Below are 19,432 nucleotides of genomic sequence, written 5' to 3'. Positions count from 1 at the left end.
GAAACCAAACCAAGAGCAAATGACTCTATTAAAGCAGGAAGCATCAGAACCAAAGCTTTGCTGCCGTGGAAGAGGGGTTCTACGCAGGTTAGTATGAGTAGGCAGAAAGCCAAGTCAAGCAGTCACCATTTTAACCCCACCCCTAAATTCACTAGTGTGGTACCAACCCATATTTAAGCTCCTCTAAGCCTTATTTGGAAAAAAAATTACAACAAATAATGGTATCTCCCTCATAGCTTTGCTCTTAATATAATGAGATGTATGCAAGATATAGTTCACTTTAGCCACGAACAATAAAAATCTATAAATATTTTAAATTGGGGTCACTGTCTCAGAATTCCACAGCCCTTTTAGTCAACATGGGTATAGTAGACACTAGAGCACTAGAGAGAGGTAAGAACAGGCCTTATCCTTGGGATATTTACATTCCTCATGAAATAACTGAAGGGCACTTACAAAGTAACCTGAAAATGAATGTAAATGATCCTCTTTATAAAGAGAGAGACAGCAATGTATATTTCCCTGGTAGCAGAGAATAAGAGACAGAGACCTTTCATGTCAGTTAACAGCAATGTATACTTCCCTGGTAGCAAAGAATAAGAGAAAGAGATCTTTCATTTCAGTAGCCTTGGCACTGACATTTTTAATAATGGCATAGAGTTCCCTCTCTCTGTCCTCAATAGTAAGTACACCATGTACACCTGACCCAGGTTGGTTGGGAGGTGGCTGGGAAGGCTTTTACCAAACACCAAACTTTTGTTCGGTGCTCAGACGCTAGACTAAGCACCGGGGTCACAGACATAAAACAGAGGAATTCACCATCTAACCCTAAGGTAAACTATGGACTTTGAGTGATCATGATGTGTCAATGCATTTTCATCATTTTATGCCAATGTATGTTCCTCATGTCTGATGAGGAAAACAAAAGTTCTGATAAATGCTATGATAACACAAAGGAGCTCTGGAGAGCGACATAACCAGCTTGGGAGTAGGTTATGCGTCCACTGAGCTGAGCCTTCAACAGGAGGGAGGCAGTGGGTAGGGGAGAGAATGACAATCTGAGGGAGAAAGTAACATTGGCATATTCCAGGAGGGCTGGAGCAAAGGCAGCATGAAGGGGGTGGTGGCTCAATTTTAGCTCTGTCAAAAGCTAATAACTATATTTGAAGTTCCCTATATTTGAAGAGCTAATATAGTTATTAGCTATGTCAAAAGCTAATAACTATATTTGATATCACCTGAAAATGTAAAGAAAGTTGAGAGCTGTAAAAAATTTATATGACAACCAATTAATTCAGCAATTAACATTTTTAACTAGCGAGAGACACTCTCAGATTTGTACTTCAGTATGATAATGCATATCATTACTAGACTTATTGAGGTGATGATTTTATGTTATATAAACGTCTAATCACTATGTTAACACCTAAAACTAATATAATATTATGTCAACCATAATTTTAAAAAATTTATTTAAAAATAAAAATAAATTTTAAAGTTTAAACTTTAAAATAGGTAACTTTTTCCCTCTAACTTCATCATTATTAAAGTATTTATTTTAAATATATTTAAAATTATTTTCAAATATATTTACTCAGCTTTTTTCAGGTGACACCTAAATGAGCTTCAAGCCATTAGTATTTACCAAAAGGCATAAAAACATTCGAGAAATAAAATTACATCCAGTTATAAGATTAAGAAGTTCTGGGGATCTAATGTACAGCATAGTGATCATAGTTAATAATATTGTATTATATACTTGAAAGTTGCTATGAAAGTAAATCTTAAACGTTTTCACCAAACACACAAAAGAAATTATGTGACAGGATGGAAGTGTTAGCTAATTTTATGGTAGTAATCATTTTGCAATATATAAGTATATCAAGTGAGCACTTCATACACCTAAATTTACACAATGTTACATATTAATTGAATTTGAAAAGAGTTGGGGAAAAAAGAAAATTCTTTTTCTTCCTTTATTTCAAATGAGTACTATGTCTTGAACACATATTTCCCTCTTTTGGATATCAATGCAAAAATATATCTTTGCCACCCTAGCACGTAAAACTTTGTCATATTGTTTACTTTCTGCATGTAGTTACATACCACTTAACTATAAAGGGATGCATGTTTCACCCAAAAGGCCAATATCCTCTGACCCTAAACACCTAACATATGTGTGTATATATATGTATGTATATATGTATATATATACACACATATATGTATATATATATACATATGTATATATGTATATATATACACACATATACAAACATGCATATCTTCTCATTCATCATATCGTGTTCATGTTATCACGATTCATTGTCCTATCAGGTGATAATCATTATTAATTCAGCAATTTAAATACTTGCTGCATCTTCTATCATGCACAAGACACTCTGCCGAAGGAGGTAGAGAGCCGAGTAAAACAATTCTGTTCTTAAAGAACTTGCCAATGGTGGGAGACAGGTAAAGAATTTAATACAAATAAGATATGCCAGAAACACCATAGAAAGGTATAAATAAAGACAAGATTCAAATAAGGTTAACATTTCATCTTGTTAGAGTGATCAGAAAATGATTCATGGAAAGAAACTAAAGATTAGCTGAATTTGATGGGAGTTAGAATGGAAAGAAAGACAGGAAGTGAGAGAAAGCACAGGGGAGGCTGAGAAAACTATAAGGAGTCTGGTTTGGCTGGAACAAAGTGCACAGGATGGAATGACAGGCAAGATTGCTAGAAAGTTAGGACCATTAGGAGATCCTAAATTCTGCTACATTTTTAATAGGAAGTTATGTAACTGGAGCCACATTTTAGTACAAATAATCTGGCAATGGATATTCAGGACAGATTCAGATGGGTAGAAAGTAGAAGCAAAGAGACCTGTTAGAAGGCATTCACAGAATCTAGGCAGGATGTGATTAAGACCTGACCCAGGCGCCCGCTTTCTGCAGAAATGAGAATGCCAAAGAGAAATAGTTGGTAGTGCACCACCACCATTCATAACCAGCACTCACCTCCACATTTCTACTGCTCCTCCCACTCCTCTGGCTCCACAGTCCGTGGTGAGGAGCCAGGAGGGCAGAGCTGCTGGGCAAGTACATAGTGATGGCTAAGGCACAGACCCAGCTGCCAACAAGGTGTTCTGTTAAAAGTCATCCCAGAAAAGTGGACTCTTGCAAGCCAGCTAAAATATTTTAAGTAGCAACTCTGAGTAAAAACTATTACCAAAATTTATTCTATCTATACTTTAAAAATTAAGTCGAGGAACATTTCCCCTATCTGGCAGTGTCGCAATACATCAACGTCAGATATTTAAAAGTTTAATTTACTTTTTTGAATAGCCACAATCACCATACATGAGTCTTTGGTGCCCCCTTGTGGAATATTTAGTGTGAACTTTGAAGTATTTACCCTCCACACAGAAACAATAACGGGTATTTCTATCTTTTAAGACATTTAAAGCATTTTCTACATATGTTACACTATTTTTGAGAGACACAATTTAAAATAAAGCCATGTAAATAACTTAATACAAACAAGGAACAGAAATCAAATGTTGAAAATGTTCAGTAAATTATTTCATCATAAGTTTATGACAATTTTGCGGTCATAAATTAAGCAAAGATAATGGAAAAACAGCTTTACACAGTGTTAACTATCAAAAATGTTTTCTCAACAGCACTTCTACCCTTAGATTCTTGCTAAGGAATCCATAATGACTTTATTAAGTATTTAAATAGCCGGAATAAATTTAAAAATCCATTTTTGCGCTCATAGATATGATAGTATAAAGCGATCAGATAATGCTTAAATTGTTGTTTCTCTTTATATTACTTATCACAAGTTCCTCATCATCTTTTCCCAAGCAATGGGGTCAGAAGTAGGATTAACCTGTCCTTCCTGAAAACAAAGTCAAATACAAAGAATATTGCTGCCTATTAGCAAACAAGGCTGTCAAAGGGACAGACCATAGGAGGAAAGATATAAAGGTTCTTATTCTAAGTCAGTGGAATGTAAAGCATTTATTGATTTTCTCCAGAATTAACAGTCATTCTTTTCCTTATGTTTTTATTTAGAAGCAAAACAAAATACAAAAATAAAGTACCAAATTTAATCTCCCTCGTTTTGCTATCTTCTTGAGGACACGGAGTAGACCAACGATAAATGTTTGGTGAACTTTTTCTTATTATTTTTTCTCACCATAATCAAAACCTGTAAGAATGTAGTAATTACTGGAATGTGGTAATACTTTGGGACTGGAACAGTGGTCTTTCTCTTGAATTGAGCTCTCAGATAATAGTGTATTCATGTAATTCATTTACTTTTTCAAATGATGGAGTTGTTTAAGCCACTCATGAACTAAGGAACTACTCTATTCAGGCAAAATTGTTCTAAATTAGAATTATTTTTTTCTTGGTATACCAATGATATTTCTTAAGAGGCAAACAATTTTCCATTTAAGACATGCTAATTATATGCATACTGAATTTATTAACAGGGGTTCTGTAAAGAGTTTTGTCATGTATAAGTGGCAGATTACCTCTTCTAGAATCCTGGCTCTCCCTACTTGCTGTCTGTGTGATTTAACCTGATTAGATTTAACCTGATTCTTGGTTTTCTGATGTATAAAAGGAATAAGATAATAACTGCCTTAGAGAGTTACTGTGAGGAATAAATGGGTTAACACATGTAAAGGATTTAGAACAGTGCCTATATATAGTAAATGCTCAATTCACAGTTGGATAATTTCAGACATCTTTTACAAGCAAGTTAAAGGTTGACTTTACAGTTTCTTTCGGTATAAGCTATTGATATTAAGGTCATATGTTCTATCCCCACAAATACTATTTCATTTTATTCTATTCACGTGTAGTCAAATGTGTACTAACACATATTGGTGTACCACATAGAGTTTCAAGAGTGATTTCACAATACATCATCTCTTTTAATTTTTCTTATTTATAGATAAAAAGAATAGGCTCAGAATCAAGAAGTGACTTGCATAAGAGCACAGTTAGTACATAGTTCAGGATAACAACTAGGGCTTTTGACTCCTAGCCTAGCACTCCTTCCATTAAGCCCTAACAAGCTGTAAGAAAAATCAGCTAAAAGAATGAGTAAACCAAACAAATCCACTGATTAAATGTTAAAAACAATTTAAGAAATCATTTAGATTCCACTTTTTTGTTTAATGAAGCATTCACTGAAATCAAACACTAAGAAATTAACAAATTATTAGGATAGAAGTATAATGGTTTAGTAGGATAGAAATTACTAATAGCACTAAAAAAATCTACTCATTCAATAAATATTTATTCAGTACCTTCTACTTGCATGGCACTAGGCTAGGTACTAGGGATGCAATAGCATTTAAATTAAACATGATATAGTTCAGGACTTCACAGACTTTATACTTTATGGAGAAAGAAAATTAAATAAGCAATTTAAAGAAAGTGAACTAAGTGCCATGACAGTGGAAGAACAGGATGCTATGGGAGCATATAGCGAGGGTAACTACTCCAATCAGTTACAATAATACATAATGATTTACAATAATTAGGATAATGTTGATTGTTTCCTGGACAGCTGGAGCCTTTGTTTAATAAAGTTGTTCATGAATACTGTATGATTTTCTTCTAGTTAACCTACTTACCTCTTGACCCTATCATAAATATAAAACTTATCTTTTAAATTCTTAACTCTAATCATTTTTCCTCAGAAAGTTTTATTATAAAATCATTAAAATGTGTTTTCAGTCCTTATACTATTTCACTCATAACTATTTGATCGTAGTGCTCAAATTTTAATTAAGTCAAAATATAAAATTTTGAATTTCCATTGTTAACAGTACCTACGGAGGAACACATTCAAATTATTGACTTATAAAATTAATGTTGTAAAAATCTACTTTTTCACCACCAGAGTGAAATAAAATATTACATTCTAATAGACTGGGTAAGCACAGATGACAAACGTGACCACACAGGAAAGGCAGTGTGATTGTAAAGCATAAGACAATAACAAAGTGCCTCGTAATGGACTGGAAATAGGACTCCAGATTCCTGCAGGGCACTACTGACAATTTCATGTATCAAGAGGTAAAAGAAACACTTGCCTTTCCTTTTCCATTATTCTGTAAAAAAATATAAAAACTCATAAGATAATGGGAAATGTAAACATTTAAAATTACATAGACAATCTTGCTTTTCATTTAAAAAAAAAATCATTAAACTGGATCTGTGATTTTTAAGACCTAAAAAGCCACTTTTGGAATGGCATTTAGGCAATGCAGATATCAAGAGCATAAAATAGCAAAAATGTACATATGACTTGGGAAGATATGATTTGATCAGAGCCAGAGGAAGAGAGGCCACAAGATTAAGTACCTAGTTTGGATTAAATCGGAGTTGATTTAATAAATTACGAGAATCAAGACTGGGAATAATTCCTAAAAACAAAGGAACTTCTCTAATGGAGAAAAAAAGTAAAGCCTCAGTTGAACAACATTGATAAGTATATTGATCCTGATGTAGAAAATAATTCAGGAAATTAAATAGATATTGAAAACTAAACTTGGTTAGAATTAAATAAATCAGAATATGTGATGTAAAATTTATGGACTGTGTAACATATTAAATAAACTAACAATTTATTCATATTTATATTTAGCTTTCAAAATTCTTTGTTTAATTAGAAAGGATATAGATAAAAATTTAATATTTAGCAGTCAATCAAAAATTTTTAGTGAATTAAACTACAAAATTTAGAGATTTTCCAAATATATTGATATCTAATTCATACTTTAAAATTATCTAATCACACTTTTAAAAATGTATAAAAGCTACATTTTAAATATGTGTGTGTAGTATACACACAGACATATACATACATCAGTTATCTAGATACAATTATGAAACTATCTTCAAATTTTCCCCTGGGTTTAATAATTTGTTTAGCAATAGAGCTTATCTCTCTTTCTTGCTGCTGTTCTATAAATGAAACATGTAACCTCAAATAATTTTTGAAAAGAGGTACATTATAAGCAATTTAACAAAGTTTCTTATTTAAAAAAAACAAAAAAACAAAAAAACCTATCTTTTCCAAGCAGCCCACGTTTGTCACAATATTTACACCCAGGCTAGAATAAACAAATGAAATCTGTGACTATAGCTCTAGAATTTTAAAAAGTACTTATATGAAGTATGTGACTTATAAGAGTTTATTGACTAAGATTCCCATTATGAATAACCACATATGTCTAATAATTTGTTTATATCTTCTCAGTTATCAATATTAAGTAAATTTTATTTACCAGAAGTCTGCCCAAATATGACTCTCACCAACTCATGAGAAAGATTGAAATTATAAATTCAATAGAACTTCTGAAAACATTTTATTTAGATTTCATTTTAAATACTCATTTTCTAAATCTATAAGACCATCTATCTCAAGTTAAAAAGTTTTACTATTTGGAAAAAACTATTATTTAAAAGTGATTGAAGAACATTTCAACACATAGTGATGAAATGCACAATTTTTAAATATTACATGAAACAGTTAAATACATATATATGGTAACATTGAAAATTCTTTATTTAAAATACTAAGTTATTAAAACTGGTAAAAGTGACATAGTAAAATAAAATTTCTTCAAAAACTCACTACTTGAAAGAAAACATACAATGACATGGATTATAATATATACAAAATAGGAAATAAATCATCATCTGTCATTAATGGGAAAATTTGTATGCTTTCAAAAAATTCATAATTTTAAGTCAGACAAAATGTTGCTTAGGGGAATGCTTCTTTTATAAGTCTCTTTAAAGGCGTTTTAAATTCCGCTTACTCTGGGCACTTCCTGGAAGAGCATCTTTTCTATTTCTTGGATTTGCTGTTCCTCTACTACATTCTTCAGACCCATGATAAGCACACAAACATAACACACAAAAGTCAAAACCACAGGTTCTGCGGCTACATAGTCCCCTTTTCTTATATGGCTGGTACTTAGCAGGGGATTGGCACCTTGGGCAAGGTTTTAATGCTTCATCGATAAAAAGTGTTTTGGCAACCTGCAGTGAAAGCATATACACTAAATCTTCCAGTTTCATATAGAGAATCGCTTATTTCAAACTCTGTAAATATTTATTTCTAATAACTTATGATAAATACTCACCTTAACATATTCTTCCTGTTTACTATGTGAGTGAGTAACTGAAGAGCTTGCTATAGGTGTCAAAACTTCTCCCCAAGGAGAAAATGTTGAAACTTGTTCTTTCTGAGAACCTGGTATCCTAGCCTGAGCTTGTACAGATCTTAAAGCGGATCGATTTAAAAGATGGAGCCGAGTGGCAGCATCCTGAACATTTAAAATAGCCCCCTGTGGTAAAAGACAAGAGGGGTCAGTACTGTAATATCAAAAGTTCCAAGACAGCTTTCTGATGCACATGTATTTAAATGTTTGGAAGTGATTTCATATCACTAGAATTTTCTTCCTAAACCTTTCTTCTTTAGAATTTTTTTCCTCTTAGCTAATACTTAGAAGTCAAAGAAATAAATATAAAAATTCAAAACAATAAATGTTAGCTTTAAGTTTTCATGATTGGTTATTTTTCTGTTTAAGGCATGAGTTGGCAGCATTCTTCTAAAAAGAGCCAGATAGTATACATTTTACACTTCTCAGGGCAGATAGTCACAGCTACTCTACCGCCATTTTAACAATGAGATATGAAAATGAGAGAGCAGGACTGAGTTTCAAGAAAACTTAACTTAAAAATACAGGTGACAGACAGGATTTGGCCCACAGACCAGAGTTTGCCAACCCCTGTTTTAAGTCAAGGTCTAAGAAGAGGTGGGTCCTTTTTAAAGTTTGCTATGGGATATCTTGAAATTCTTTGAAGGTTTCTTACTTTGCCATATGTTAAAAGAATAATGAGCCTGGTTAGACCATGACAACCAATTTGTCTGGCTGTTTTTGCAATTCTTATAAATACTTGATTCATTTTACCTTTAAGTTTTAAACAGCTTTGATATTTTAAATGGAGAAGTAGATATCGCTTTTATCTGAACTGGATTTCCATATCAAATATTCATCAAAAAAATATTTTCAATGAGTAATCATTATAGCCTTCTACTTTGTTAAAGTTGGTGATAAAAAAAAAAGTAAGTTTTTTTTTTAAAAAACAAACTGGCATTCTTAACCACTTATCAAAATAAAATGTAAGTGGGTGAATTTCCTCATGTGTCCAACTATAATTGTGCTTCCTCTCCCTTGATAGTCTCCCTTAGCCACAGTTGCTTCCTAATAGTGGGGAGACCTAAAACATGAAAAATTTTAGTAGGATAAATATAGGAAATGAGGTTAGCTGGTCATGAAAAATTACATGATTAACAATTTAACAATATATGCATATGTGTAATGGATGAATACTGGTTTTCAGAAATTAGTTGACAAATTTCAAGGACTCAATACATCTCTATATTACATTTGTATAAATGATTTGCAGCCTGGGCCACAAGCACATGACACAAGAGCACACTAAAATTTCAATGGATTTTGATGCAGTTGGTAAACAGTGATTGTGCATGCACCAAAAAAATGAACAGAGATATTTTGTTGAAGCAAATTTCAGCCACAGAAGAAACATTCATTTATTTGACAAATATTTACAGAACACCCAAAGGTGCCAAGTGAAAAAACAATTTAATCCTTGTTCTCCTGGAGCTTAAAATGTGTGCTACTATCTTTGAACGATATAAGGCAAAGCAGTTAGTGACGGCAAAAATTTCTGAAATATAGTCATCATCATGTTGCCAGGAACATTTAAATGTGAGAGCAGAGTCACCTTATGGTTGGTCATTTCCATGATTACAGTAACTTTAGAAATTCAATGGAAAAGGTGTAGTATTCCAATTTTAATGCTCATTTCTCACTGCTATAAAGCAAACATAAAATTGAGATCCTATTACATGTAGCTGGTCTGTGCCTTCAAAATTTCACACTAAAGAGCTTTCAGTGACGCTATACAAGTATGAGGAAAACCGTCTAACGACTTTGTTTTATAACTTTTGTTTTAGCTGATGATACATTAGGATAGTCCAAGTAGAAAGCAACCAGTCCATATCAGAATGAGAGGGGCAAGGGCACCAGGAAGGATGTCTCTGAGGATAAAGAGGAATGGGTAGAATATCTGATTTGTTTGGACTTACAGAGGAGATTTCCAGTTCTGGTGGATAATAGGAGATGAATCAGGGGTCTGTATAGAGAAACACTAAGCAAAAAAGAAAGAAACTGGGAAATTATTAACTCTGGGGGGGAAAAGCTCTATTAAAAAAAAAGGTGTAATCATACGTACCATATATCACAGCTGTCAAAAAGTCATGATAATCTCAATACAGTCTTCATAATGTCAGCACCTAATTCTGATTCAATCCCAAATAATGGTGATTCATTAAGATAGGAGAAAGGGAGAAAGGCATTCAGAGAGAGGTGGATAGGCAGGTAGTGGTAGTAGTGGTGAGAAGTTAAAAAACAATTTCTCTATAGAAAATAATGCCAAGAAATAGAAGTAAATGCATGCTACTTAGAAATGTGGATGTAAACTTCAGAAGGAACAGCTTAAGAGTTTAAAGTAATTGCTTTGATGGGGCAAGAATCAAGAGTAGGAAGAGATAGGGCAAAAGAATGTGTTTTGTTACAAGCCTCATCATTCAATTTGGCTTTTTTAGCCATGTATATGTTTTACTTTGGAAAATAATAAATAAAAAGCAAGCCAAAATAAGAAAAAAAAAGTTTAAGTAAGGAAAAAAGTATAGCACTTTAAGAAACTAAGATTTAAAAAAAGTGGTGGGTAGGCTATGAAAACAGAATATTTTATTTAGAATTACCTGAAGGGTTGCCAAATACAACCACAGGTTTCTTCCTTGTAGTATGTAAGGAGCACATAGAGCTAAAAGTTTAACATTAATAGATGCTGGCTTAAAAATTGTTTATTATGTCCTTCCCATGTAGGGCAGCACTCTAAAAAGATATATTAGGAAGACAATTAATATCTTCACTATTATCAGCTCCCAGAGCCAGCAGCTGTAGCCATAAGTAGCCAGGATCTGTGAATCAGTCATAAGGCAACCAAATAGGTGAGAAAGTAAAACTTTTCTTCAGAGTAAAATAGAAATTTAATGCTTTAGTTAACAGCAGTCACTAATATTTCATTGTAATGAGAAACCTACGGAGCTGTATCTAGGTTTCATATTTGTTTATGCCACACTTCATCTCAATTATTATATTTAACCAAATTAGAAATTTACTTATGTTATTAAATCCTTATTACTAGAACAAGAATAAGGGGGTAAACTCTCAAGAGTGTCTTCTGGTATGGATGCCTAAGAAAGATCTAAAAGTTGAACATACAATAAATATGAGTGCCAGTCATCAGATGCCATTACACCAAGTAGCGTCTCTAGGAAGAATTAATCAGCTTCCGTAGAACTTGTAACTTCAAGGCTGCACCTCAGAGTTTCAAGGGAGTACATGTTTCTGATGCTATCCCGGTACTAATCTGCCATGCTCACTCACCTCCATGCCTTCATACATGCTATTCCCTCTGCTGAAACACTATTGCCTGCCTTCACCTGGCTAACTGCAAGTTCATCATTCAGGTTTCAGCTGAGATGCACTTTTTCTGAAAAGCCTGCTCTCGATTCTCAAGTATCAAACACTGCTTTTAAGTGTTTCAATAGAACTAACTCTGGGTTTCCCCTAACACATCTGTATTGTAATCACCTGTTTACCTGTATCACCCATAGGGTATGAGCTCCAAGAGAACACAGACCATGTCGGAAATGTTCACCATTGTAATCTAAGCAACTGGCACATAATACCCACTCAAAATACTAAATGGAGAATGCTATAAAGATATCTAACTTTGAATAGGATTCAGCATATCACTGGTATTCAAATACTGCCAACAGCACATATTCTTAAACAACAACAAACCCAACAAGATGTTCTTGATGCTAGGTAGAGTTTGGGAAAAGTAAAGACTTTTATGAGGGAATGTTTGCTAAATGGAAAAGGTTAAAAGATAGCAAGAAAACCAAATTAGGTTGTCCGGCAATAAGGGGTTATTTATATTTAGAATCCATTCTGGAAAAGTATGATATACATTACCTCGGAATCTGTTTTCAATTGTGCGATATAAAATTTCCTCCTCCGATTTGCTTTTTTATCTTGAACAATAATTTCACGCCAATTTCTGCTCACTTTCCAAACACTATAACAAAAAGATCAGTCCTTATATTGTACATATTCCACAAGATCAACATTTTCTTGCACATGATCAAGTCTTTTTGGAAAGGTTTAAAGAAAAACTTTTAAAAAGATTTTGGACAGTAAATTTAAACCTAAAAATTTACATTAAAAATATGACTTAAAAAATAAAAATTAAAATATTAAAATTAAAATATGATTTGATCTACATCGTTGTTTCATATTGTTTCACCACATGAAAGAAATCCTATGAAAGTATTAAATATGCCAGCATTATGCTGATAGATTATCTCGTAAATGGTTAAGGGAAAAACATAGTTTCATATAAAGCCAATAGGAGTCCATAGGGAGACTGATTATGAGGATTTAACTTTAACTGTGACACTAAGATTGGAAATTTGGGACACAACTTGCAGCAAATGATTATCATCTATAACACAAGTGGTTTTTATCAATTTCTCCTATCAATGTATTTAACAAATCTGTTATTTTGATTAAACAAACATGAGAACAATCAATCTTTCATTGGAAGTACTAAGCGCCAAATAATAAATATTATTATGAGTAGCACTACGAAGTTCCTATTTTATAAACCAAAGTTTATGAGAATGAAGCAGCTAAAGAAAAAAAACAATACATGTCTAATGATTGCTTATTTACCAATAACTTCGACTTTACTAATTAGTAAAGATAATCCTTCAACTGTTAATTTGGTCTTTTTTTATTACTCTAACAAATCAAAGGGAGTAAGATCAGACGGTTAAAAAAAGTCACTCAGGTACTACTTAAGTTGTCAGCACTACTATTCTCCCAGCTACCATGGCCTCTTCAGTTGCCATTGCTCTAAGCTGATCCATGTATCTTATATCAGGATGATGAAGAGGAATAGGCAGAACATCACTCATTAATGGGGAATAAATGAACTGTATATTTGGGTATTTGCCAAAGCTATTTCAATGGAACATAATCTCAAATTACCAAGAATAAACAATGCTAACATTATACGTGCATTCTGCAGTACAAACACTATAAATTTGGAGGGCTGGGCAGGAGAGGTAATTATTGAAATATGACTCAATATCAACTGCTCCCACAAATGAGTACCAAAAAGTATCATCCAAGTTTTTATTTTAACTAGTCTATATTCAAATACTCCAGCATATAAAAAATAAAATTCCTGTATCTTAGCCATCTCTTAATCTTTTAAATGAATAATTTATCTCATTTGAACATTTTTAAAAGGCATACATACATAGGTGCACTAATCTGTTTATTATCCTACTTGGGTTAGACCAAATACATTTCTGATCAAGTCTTTTTGGAAAGGTTTTAAACCTTAAGAGTTTGTGGGAAACTACTGGATTAGATATTAGAGGACTTGATTATAAATCTGGATCTATTTTTATCTCCTTGAGTGACTATTGGCTGGTCACTTAACTTCTCTGGAGCTCAGTTTCCTCATCTGCATAATACATAACTGGACTAGATATCTCAGATTTCTAGCTATGAAATTCCACAATTCTCTATAATAGCCTCTAATTATTCATGGGAGAAAGGTGAAGAAGGTCTCTTTAGAAGTAGTAGCCATAAAAACAGCAAGGACTCAATGAATCAAACTCTAGACAAAATGCTTTTGAAAAAGAGGTTCACTAATTCTCCTGCGTGTCTTCCCCAAACCACCACTTGGCAGAAATGCTGTTACACATGGCTTCCCTCCTTCCCAAGGGCCTTGATCTCTGACGGTCCTGCAACTCCCCAAAATTGCCCATATGAACAGTCTCACTTTAGTCTTTGTAACCCTAGTTCCCACCCCCAACACTCCAAAATGCCTGACTTAGTTCCTCTTTGTGTAGCAGCACTCAGTATACCGAAATCTCTGTAATCACAAATTCTTCAGTTTCTAATTCCTTGAAATTTCCAAAATTAATTAATTTCCACTGCTGTGTTAGCAATTAAAATGAAATAATTCATATTCCCAAGCCCTAAAATGAAAGCTAACCACTATTCTTGGATTCTAGAACTTAAATAAATGGTATCCTTTGTATGTTGTCATTTCTTAGTCACCATAATGCTCTACATTATTTCTGATCAAGTATCATAACTTTAGTACAATTTGCAATCTGAAACCAGGATATGAACTATTAAATAAGTCATTAAATAACTATCATGGAATAAAGCTTGCCATTTTGAAATTTTAAAGTTTTACTTTTAGGAACCCTCTTCTCAAATGATTGACATGAACTTTATCCATAAGGAGACTATACTGTTGCTTCTAAAGAAGACTTTTTTAAATGTTAGGAATTATATCAGTAAGTTCTATCAGGAAGTTCACTAAACCACCTTTGATATAGTGTAAGACAATTGAAGACAAATAATAAAACAAAAAACAGAACTACTTAGCTCATAGAAAAGCTTTTCAACTTAAAAAAAAAGTGATAAAAGGCAGTTTTATTTCAGAAAAAAAAAAATTTATTTCTTACCTGCATAGGCTTTCTGCAGTCAAGGAATCTAAAACCATTGCAAGAATGTGCTTTAAATTTCTACATTTTAATTCTGTTAAGATGTCCAGTTGTTCTACACCCATTTTCTTGCCAATTAGTCCTGCAAGTACACACTGCAGCACAGCTATTTTCCCTCTATCCCTTTCTTCTAAGAATTCGTGTGCACTGTTTTGCTGGAATCTTTTCCTTTTGCTTTTCATAAACAGCTCATGCACTAATTGCAAGGCTGGGGTCTTTGATAAATTCTTAAAGCTCAAAATCAAATCCCCACTCTGCCTGTCACCACTAGGCTGACTCTCTGAGATGTCTGAAGCAGCTGCTGGTGTTGTTTCAGAGTCAGAGTGGATGATTTGCTTTTCCTCTTCTGTCTCTGATTGTGAGCCTTGCTCCCGAAGGGTAGACAGTCTTCTCAACCTTCCAAGACGCCTTGACCCAACTTTGAAAGTTCCCTTATGTTTCTGAAGTAGTTCTTGAAAAGAACCCTCCTGGTCAGAGAGGGAATCTTCTGATTTATCCAAGCAAAGTGAGTTAAAACCACTGTCTGCAGGGGTTGAAATATTGCCCCTCACTTCAGTTGAAGGAGAAAGCCTTTGACTTGCCTTAAATTTAATGTTTGCTACAAGGTTACTTATTGGGGTCACAAAAATATCCTCATCTGTTTCACAAGTTGTCCCACTATCAGAGGAGCCCAGAAGTTCTGGATATGTATTCTCATCATTAACACAGAGACTGCTATCACTTAAGTCATGGGTGAGAGAGTCTCTAAAATTATTGCCCTGAATCGGAGATATACACTCAACTTCAAACAGGCTACATTCATCTTTGGAGTCATCAATTGTGGAAGTCTTCTGCTGAGAAAAATTAAGTCTGAGTTTCTGACTGCTGGAAGCTGCTTCTTCCGTTTTCAAAGTGCTAGTAACTACAGCACTAAAATTACTTTGCCTTGGAAAACCTGAAGCATTGCTTGGAATATTTTTTTCTAAGTTGAGAACTTGGCTTATACCACTTTCGAGGGAACTATTTTGTGATTCAGAGTTCCCCTTTAGAAGAGAAAAAGATATGTCCAACCTTCTGCGTAGTAAAAATTTTCTTCCCCTGACTTTAGGAGTTTCACAAAGTTCTGGGGTTTTATCCTTTTCCTTTCTAGGGAAGAAGAATCTCTTTTTTTGAGTAGGGGACTCTAAAGGGTGTGTTGAACCCAGACTGAAATTTAATGGTAGGCCTTTTTCTTTCTTTTCAAAAAATTCTTTATCTGTATTATCAAAGCTGCACGATTTTAACAACTCACTGTAGCCACTATCTTGAAATGAAGATGTGGAACTTAAATCTCTGGAGCTGGAGTACTTGCAATCGACAGTAGGAGAGTCCAACTCCTTTCCTGCTCCAGTTTGAGCTTGACCTGAATGCCTTTCTGACATCTTCAAAATCCGTTTCTACAAAGTGAAAACAAATGTTATTCTTCGTTTGAAATGAGTAGTCTGACAGCTTATACCAAAATACATTATTTGTTATGAGTACAGATAATAATGGAAATTTTGTGGCGAAAAAGTTATTTTAAAAATAAATCTACTCTACAATATACTCATGTATATTTTATTTAAAACTACTTTTGACATAAAAACAAAATTTTTCAGTTTGCAAATATTCACAGGTTACTTGACTAAGCATAGTCTAAGCACTATGCACAAATATTTTCTTAAACAGTTGAGGAGAAAAATATCTGGCAACATCAATTTTTTTAAATTCTGTACTCTGCTTTTCTTTTCTTTTTTTCATTTTTTTATTATGGTAACATTGGTTAACAAAATCTAGTAAGTTTCAGGTGTACAATCAGGTGTACAATTTAACAGTTAAGGCATACATATATTTACATTGTGTGTTCACCTCCCATAGTTAGATTCCTTTCTGTCACCACATATTTGACCCCTTTTTACTCCGTTTACCTCTCCCCTCCCCGCTCTCTCCCTATCCTCTGATAACCACTAGTCTACTGTACATGTCCGTGAGTCTGTTTGTCCTGTTCATTTGTTGGCAGCATCATTTTTAGATGATTTTATTACCTTATGATTTTAACAGCGCTGAAGTACATAATTGTAGTTTTAATATTATAGCTCATTTGTGCTGGCCTATAGCTAGTCAGTTGGAAATTTCCTTTCAAATTTCTGGGATGAAATTAAACTGCTTGAAAAATCTATGTGCTAATTTTTACACGTGTCTTTAGGAAATGTTTAAAATGAATACTGCCATCAAATTCAACTGCAATTTGGCTAAGCAACTCCAGGATAATGTTATTCATACTTGTAATAGAGGCCTGCCTCAGAAATTCAGTCCCCATGATCATTCACAAGGTCTGAATTCCCAGACTTACACACTTACAAAGACTCTTTGGCTCACTGATAAATTACCAACACACTCTTCTTATGCTAACCAAAGTGAATCCCTGCTCTACAGATATAGGGCCATTTCGAAGTTGGCATGTTATACTCATTTATGTCTCATCTTCTAAATATTTAGAGACATAAGGTCCAGTTGCTGGTTTGAATTCACAGACAACAGACAACCGACAACTATTTGTGGGGAACTCAACCTTTACAATATTTTTGAAATTTCAAACAAAGAATTCAAGTAAATTACTTAAAGAAGAAATGTGACTCAGTAATTATATTTGTAATGATACTAGGAAATACTTTACTCCTTATTTTCAATAGTTTTACATTCCTTCTTTTTAGAAACTCAAATTAAATCTTAACTCAAAGAAAGCTAAGAAAGTTATCATCATTTCTGATATTTCTCCAGATTATTCAAATGACACTAAGATTGTCATTCTTTCAAAGTTTTTTCCAGACCAAATACACAATTTTTCTCTATTAAAAGATCCTGGGAAGATATATTTTAGTTAGCTATAATGGGAAAGTTATTTATGCCTCAGTTATATCAGTTAAATATGTGAATGCATGAACTTTTTTTTTTTTTTAAATGCTACTCAAATCACAAAATGATCATTATAACTGGGCAAAGTACTTAAGTGTTTTTCAGCCTTTTAAACCTACAGTCTATTCTGGTAAAAACTCACACATGTCCCCTTCTGATCTAGATCCCCTCAGATTGTTAGAATCACTGCTACCTTCTGTTTATGCTTACTAGCTAAGACTATCAAACTTTGCTTTCTATAATTTGTATATTTGAAAACAACTTTTGTTTTCAAAATATTAATAAGATAAAATGTGTTTTCAAATTTCACCTTCACCCACAAATGTTTACCTTCCCTGAAAATTATTCTATTAATAAGTTTTCATTCATGTCCTTTGGTAAAATTAGGTCAAGGAATCATTTTAAAGTTAAAACAAAAGTAACTATTCTACTACTTTACCACTAGGTGTCTCACCTAGCTAGATTTTGGGAAACAGAAGCAAACTTAGAAACAAAGTGGAGATGCAGATAGTCTCTTCCCTTAAAAACCATAGGTTATTTGTTATAAACGTACAAAAAAAGTTTTTTCTTCTAATTTCTTTTCTGTTCATCTATACATTTGAAATCGCCTCAAACGTGCTTTCTCTGCTGTCATCATGTTCATCTTTCCACTACCCCAAGACACTAGTCTCAAACAAAACTTGGTTTTTCAAAGCTTAATTTTTGTATGCCAACTGGAATTTAAAAATTAAAAAATTATTTCAGAAAAACTTAATTTTTAATTAATTTAAAGTTATTTCTGCGATATCATGGAATGCCCATTGAGTTAATTTTACGGATTCAACAGTTCACTAATGAATCAAACAAGCTTCCTCGATATTGTTTTTAACACTAGGCTCCTGATAAAGGGTTGAGAACATTTGTCTCTATAGTGCTCTTAAATTTTTTTTTTAATTTAAAAATGCACTCATCAAATCAGAGAATGAAATGCTATTTAACTATTTTTAAACCAAATCTTCATTTGTTAAAGTGGGAAAATCTTACCATAAGTAAATCTTGAGCTCTTAGATGTCAAAGTTATACAGGCTTCTTCCAAACAAGAAAATCTCTCACTTTGCCTTTAAAATTCATGTCAGAGATATCACTTAAAGAGAAAACTTTAGTTTGAACAATTAATTGAAACGTACAGTAGTAGGGTGACTGCTAACATTTGAAGGGTACGGAAAGTACATTTTGCAGGGATTATTTCTAACACTTGAAAAGGCCTAAACCATTTACCATTTCCTTCAGCTTTCCAGACAGCAGGTATTTTAACAACCTTGTTTTCCCCAGCTAGTCTTGGAACTGAGGGAACATCCCAAATTCTGGTTGCTGAAAATGCAGTGTAAGCCGCGGCGCCGTCATTCACCACCCCGAGGTGCTATGCGCGCAGGTGGGTAACGGCCTCACCAGGGCGTCCCTCCCCGACCTTCCCGAGGCCCGGCTGGCGGGGGAGGCTTGGCTGGGCCGTCAGGGTCCTGGGCCCGGAAAGCCCCCAACAAGCCGAGGGTGGGTGGGAGTCACCTGGACCGGAGCGAGAAAAGTGAACGGTTTCGGGGCGCCTCTCTAGTCCCAGCACCTGGAAAACAAGGTGGGGCGCGGGCCTGGGGTCGCCCAGAGGCCCACTCGCTGGCACACACCTGGGGTCCCCCGCTCCCGCCCACCAGGAGACCGAGGGGCCGCCGCACCGCCGGGCGCGCTGAGGAG

The 19,432-nt window shown here is 34.0% G+C and overlaps 2 protein-coding genes across 2 annotated transcripts in view; both read right to left on the bottom strand.

Annotated features, from left to right (window-relative positions):
• The window catches only part of RGS22 (regulator of G protein signaling 22), a 158,345-nt gene extending 155,186 nt beyond the window's left edge, over positions 1–3,159 (bottom strand). Inside the window, exon 1 of the mRNA XM_025050166.1 lies at positions 3,022–3,159. Coding sequence (XP_024905934.1) covers positions 3,022–3,108 — 87 coding nt within the window. The 5' untranslated portion in view covers positions 3,109–3,159. The remainder of the gene's footprint in view (positions 1–3,021) is intronic.
• A 4,226-nt stretch (positions 3,160–7,385) lies between these two features.
• Positions 7,386–19,432, bottom strand: FBXO43 (F-box protein 43). The gene is made up of 5 exons (XM_006916650.2): positions 18,731–19,432; positions 14,756–16,209; positions 12,177–12,279; positions 8,184–8,387; positions 7,386–8,079 (listed from the first exon to the last, which is right to left on the bottom strand). Exons 1-5 carry the CDS (start codon positions 18,731–18,733, stop codon positions 7,831–7,833), a joined length of 2,013 nt encoding a protein of 670 aa, XP_006916712.1. The 5' UTR covers positions 18,734–19,432; the 3' UTR covers positions 7,386–7,830.

Source organism: Pteropus alecto, unplaced genomic scaffold (assembly GCF_000325575.1).
Source record: "Pteropus alecto unplaced genomic scaffold, ASM32557v1 scaffold164, whole genome shotgun sequence".
Taxonomy (NCBI): Eukaryota; Metazoa; Chordata; class Mammalia; order Chiroptera; family Pteropodidae; genus Pteropus; species Pteropus alecto.
Note: the sequence above shows the minus strand (reverse complement) of the source record. Positions and strands in the feature narration are given on the sequence as shown.

Excerpts from the sequence above, each read along its gene's own strand:
- FBXO43 (XM_006916650.2), bottom strand. Across the intron at positions 12,280-14,755 it reads ACTGCAGAAAGCCTATGCAG|TGTTTGGAAAGTGAGCAGAA; the intron begins GTAAGAAATAAA and ends TTTTTGTTATAG. Across the intron at positions 8,388-12,176 it reads AATTGAAAACAGATTCCGAG|GGGGCTATTTTAAATGTTCA; the intron begins GTAATGTATATC and ends CTTTTACCACAG.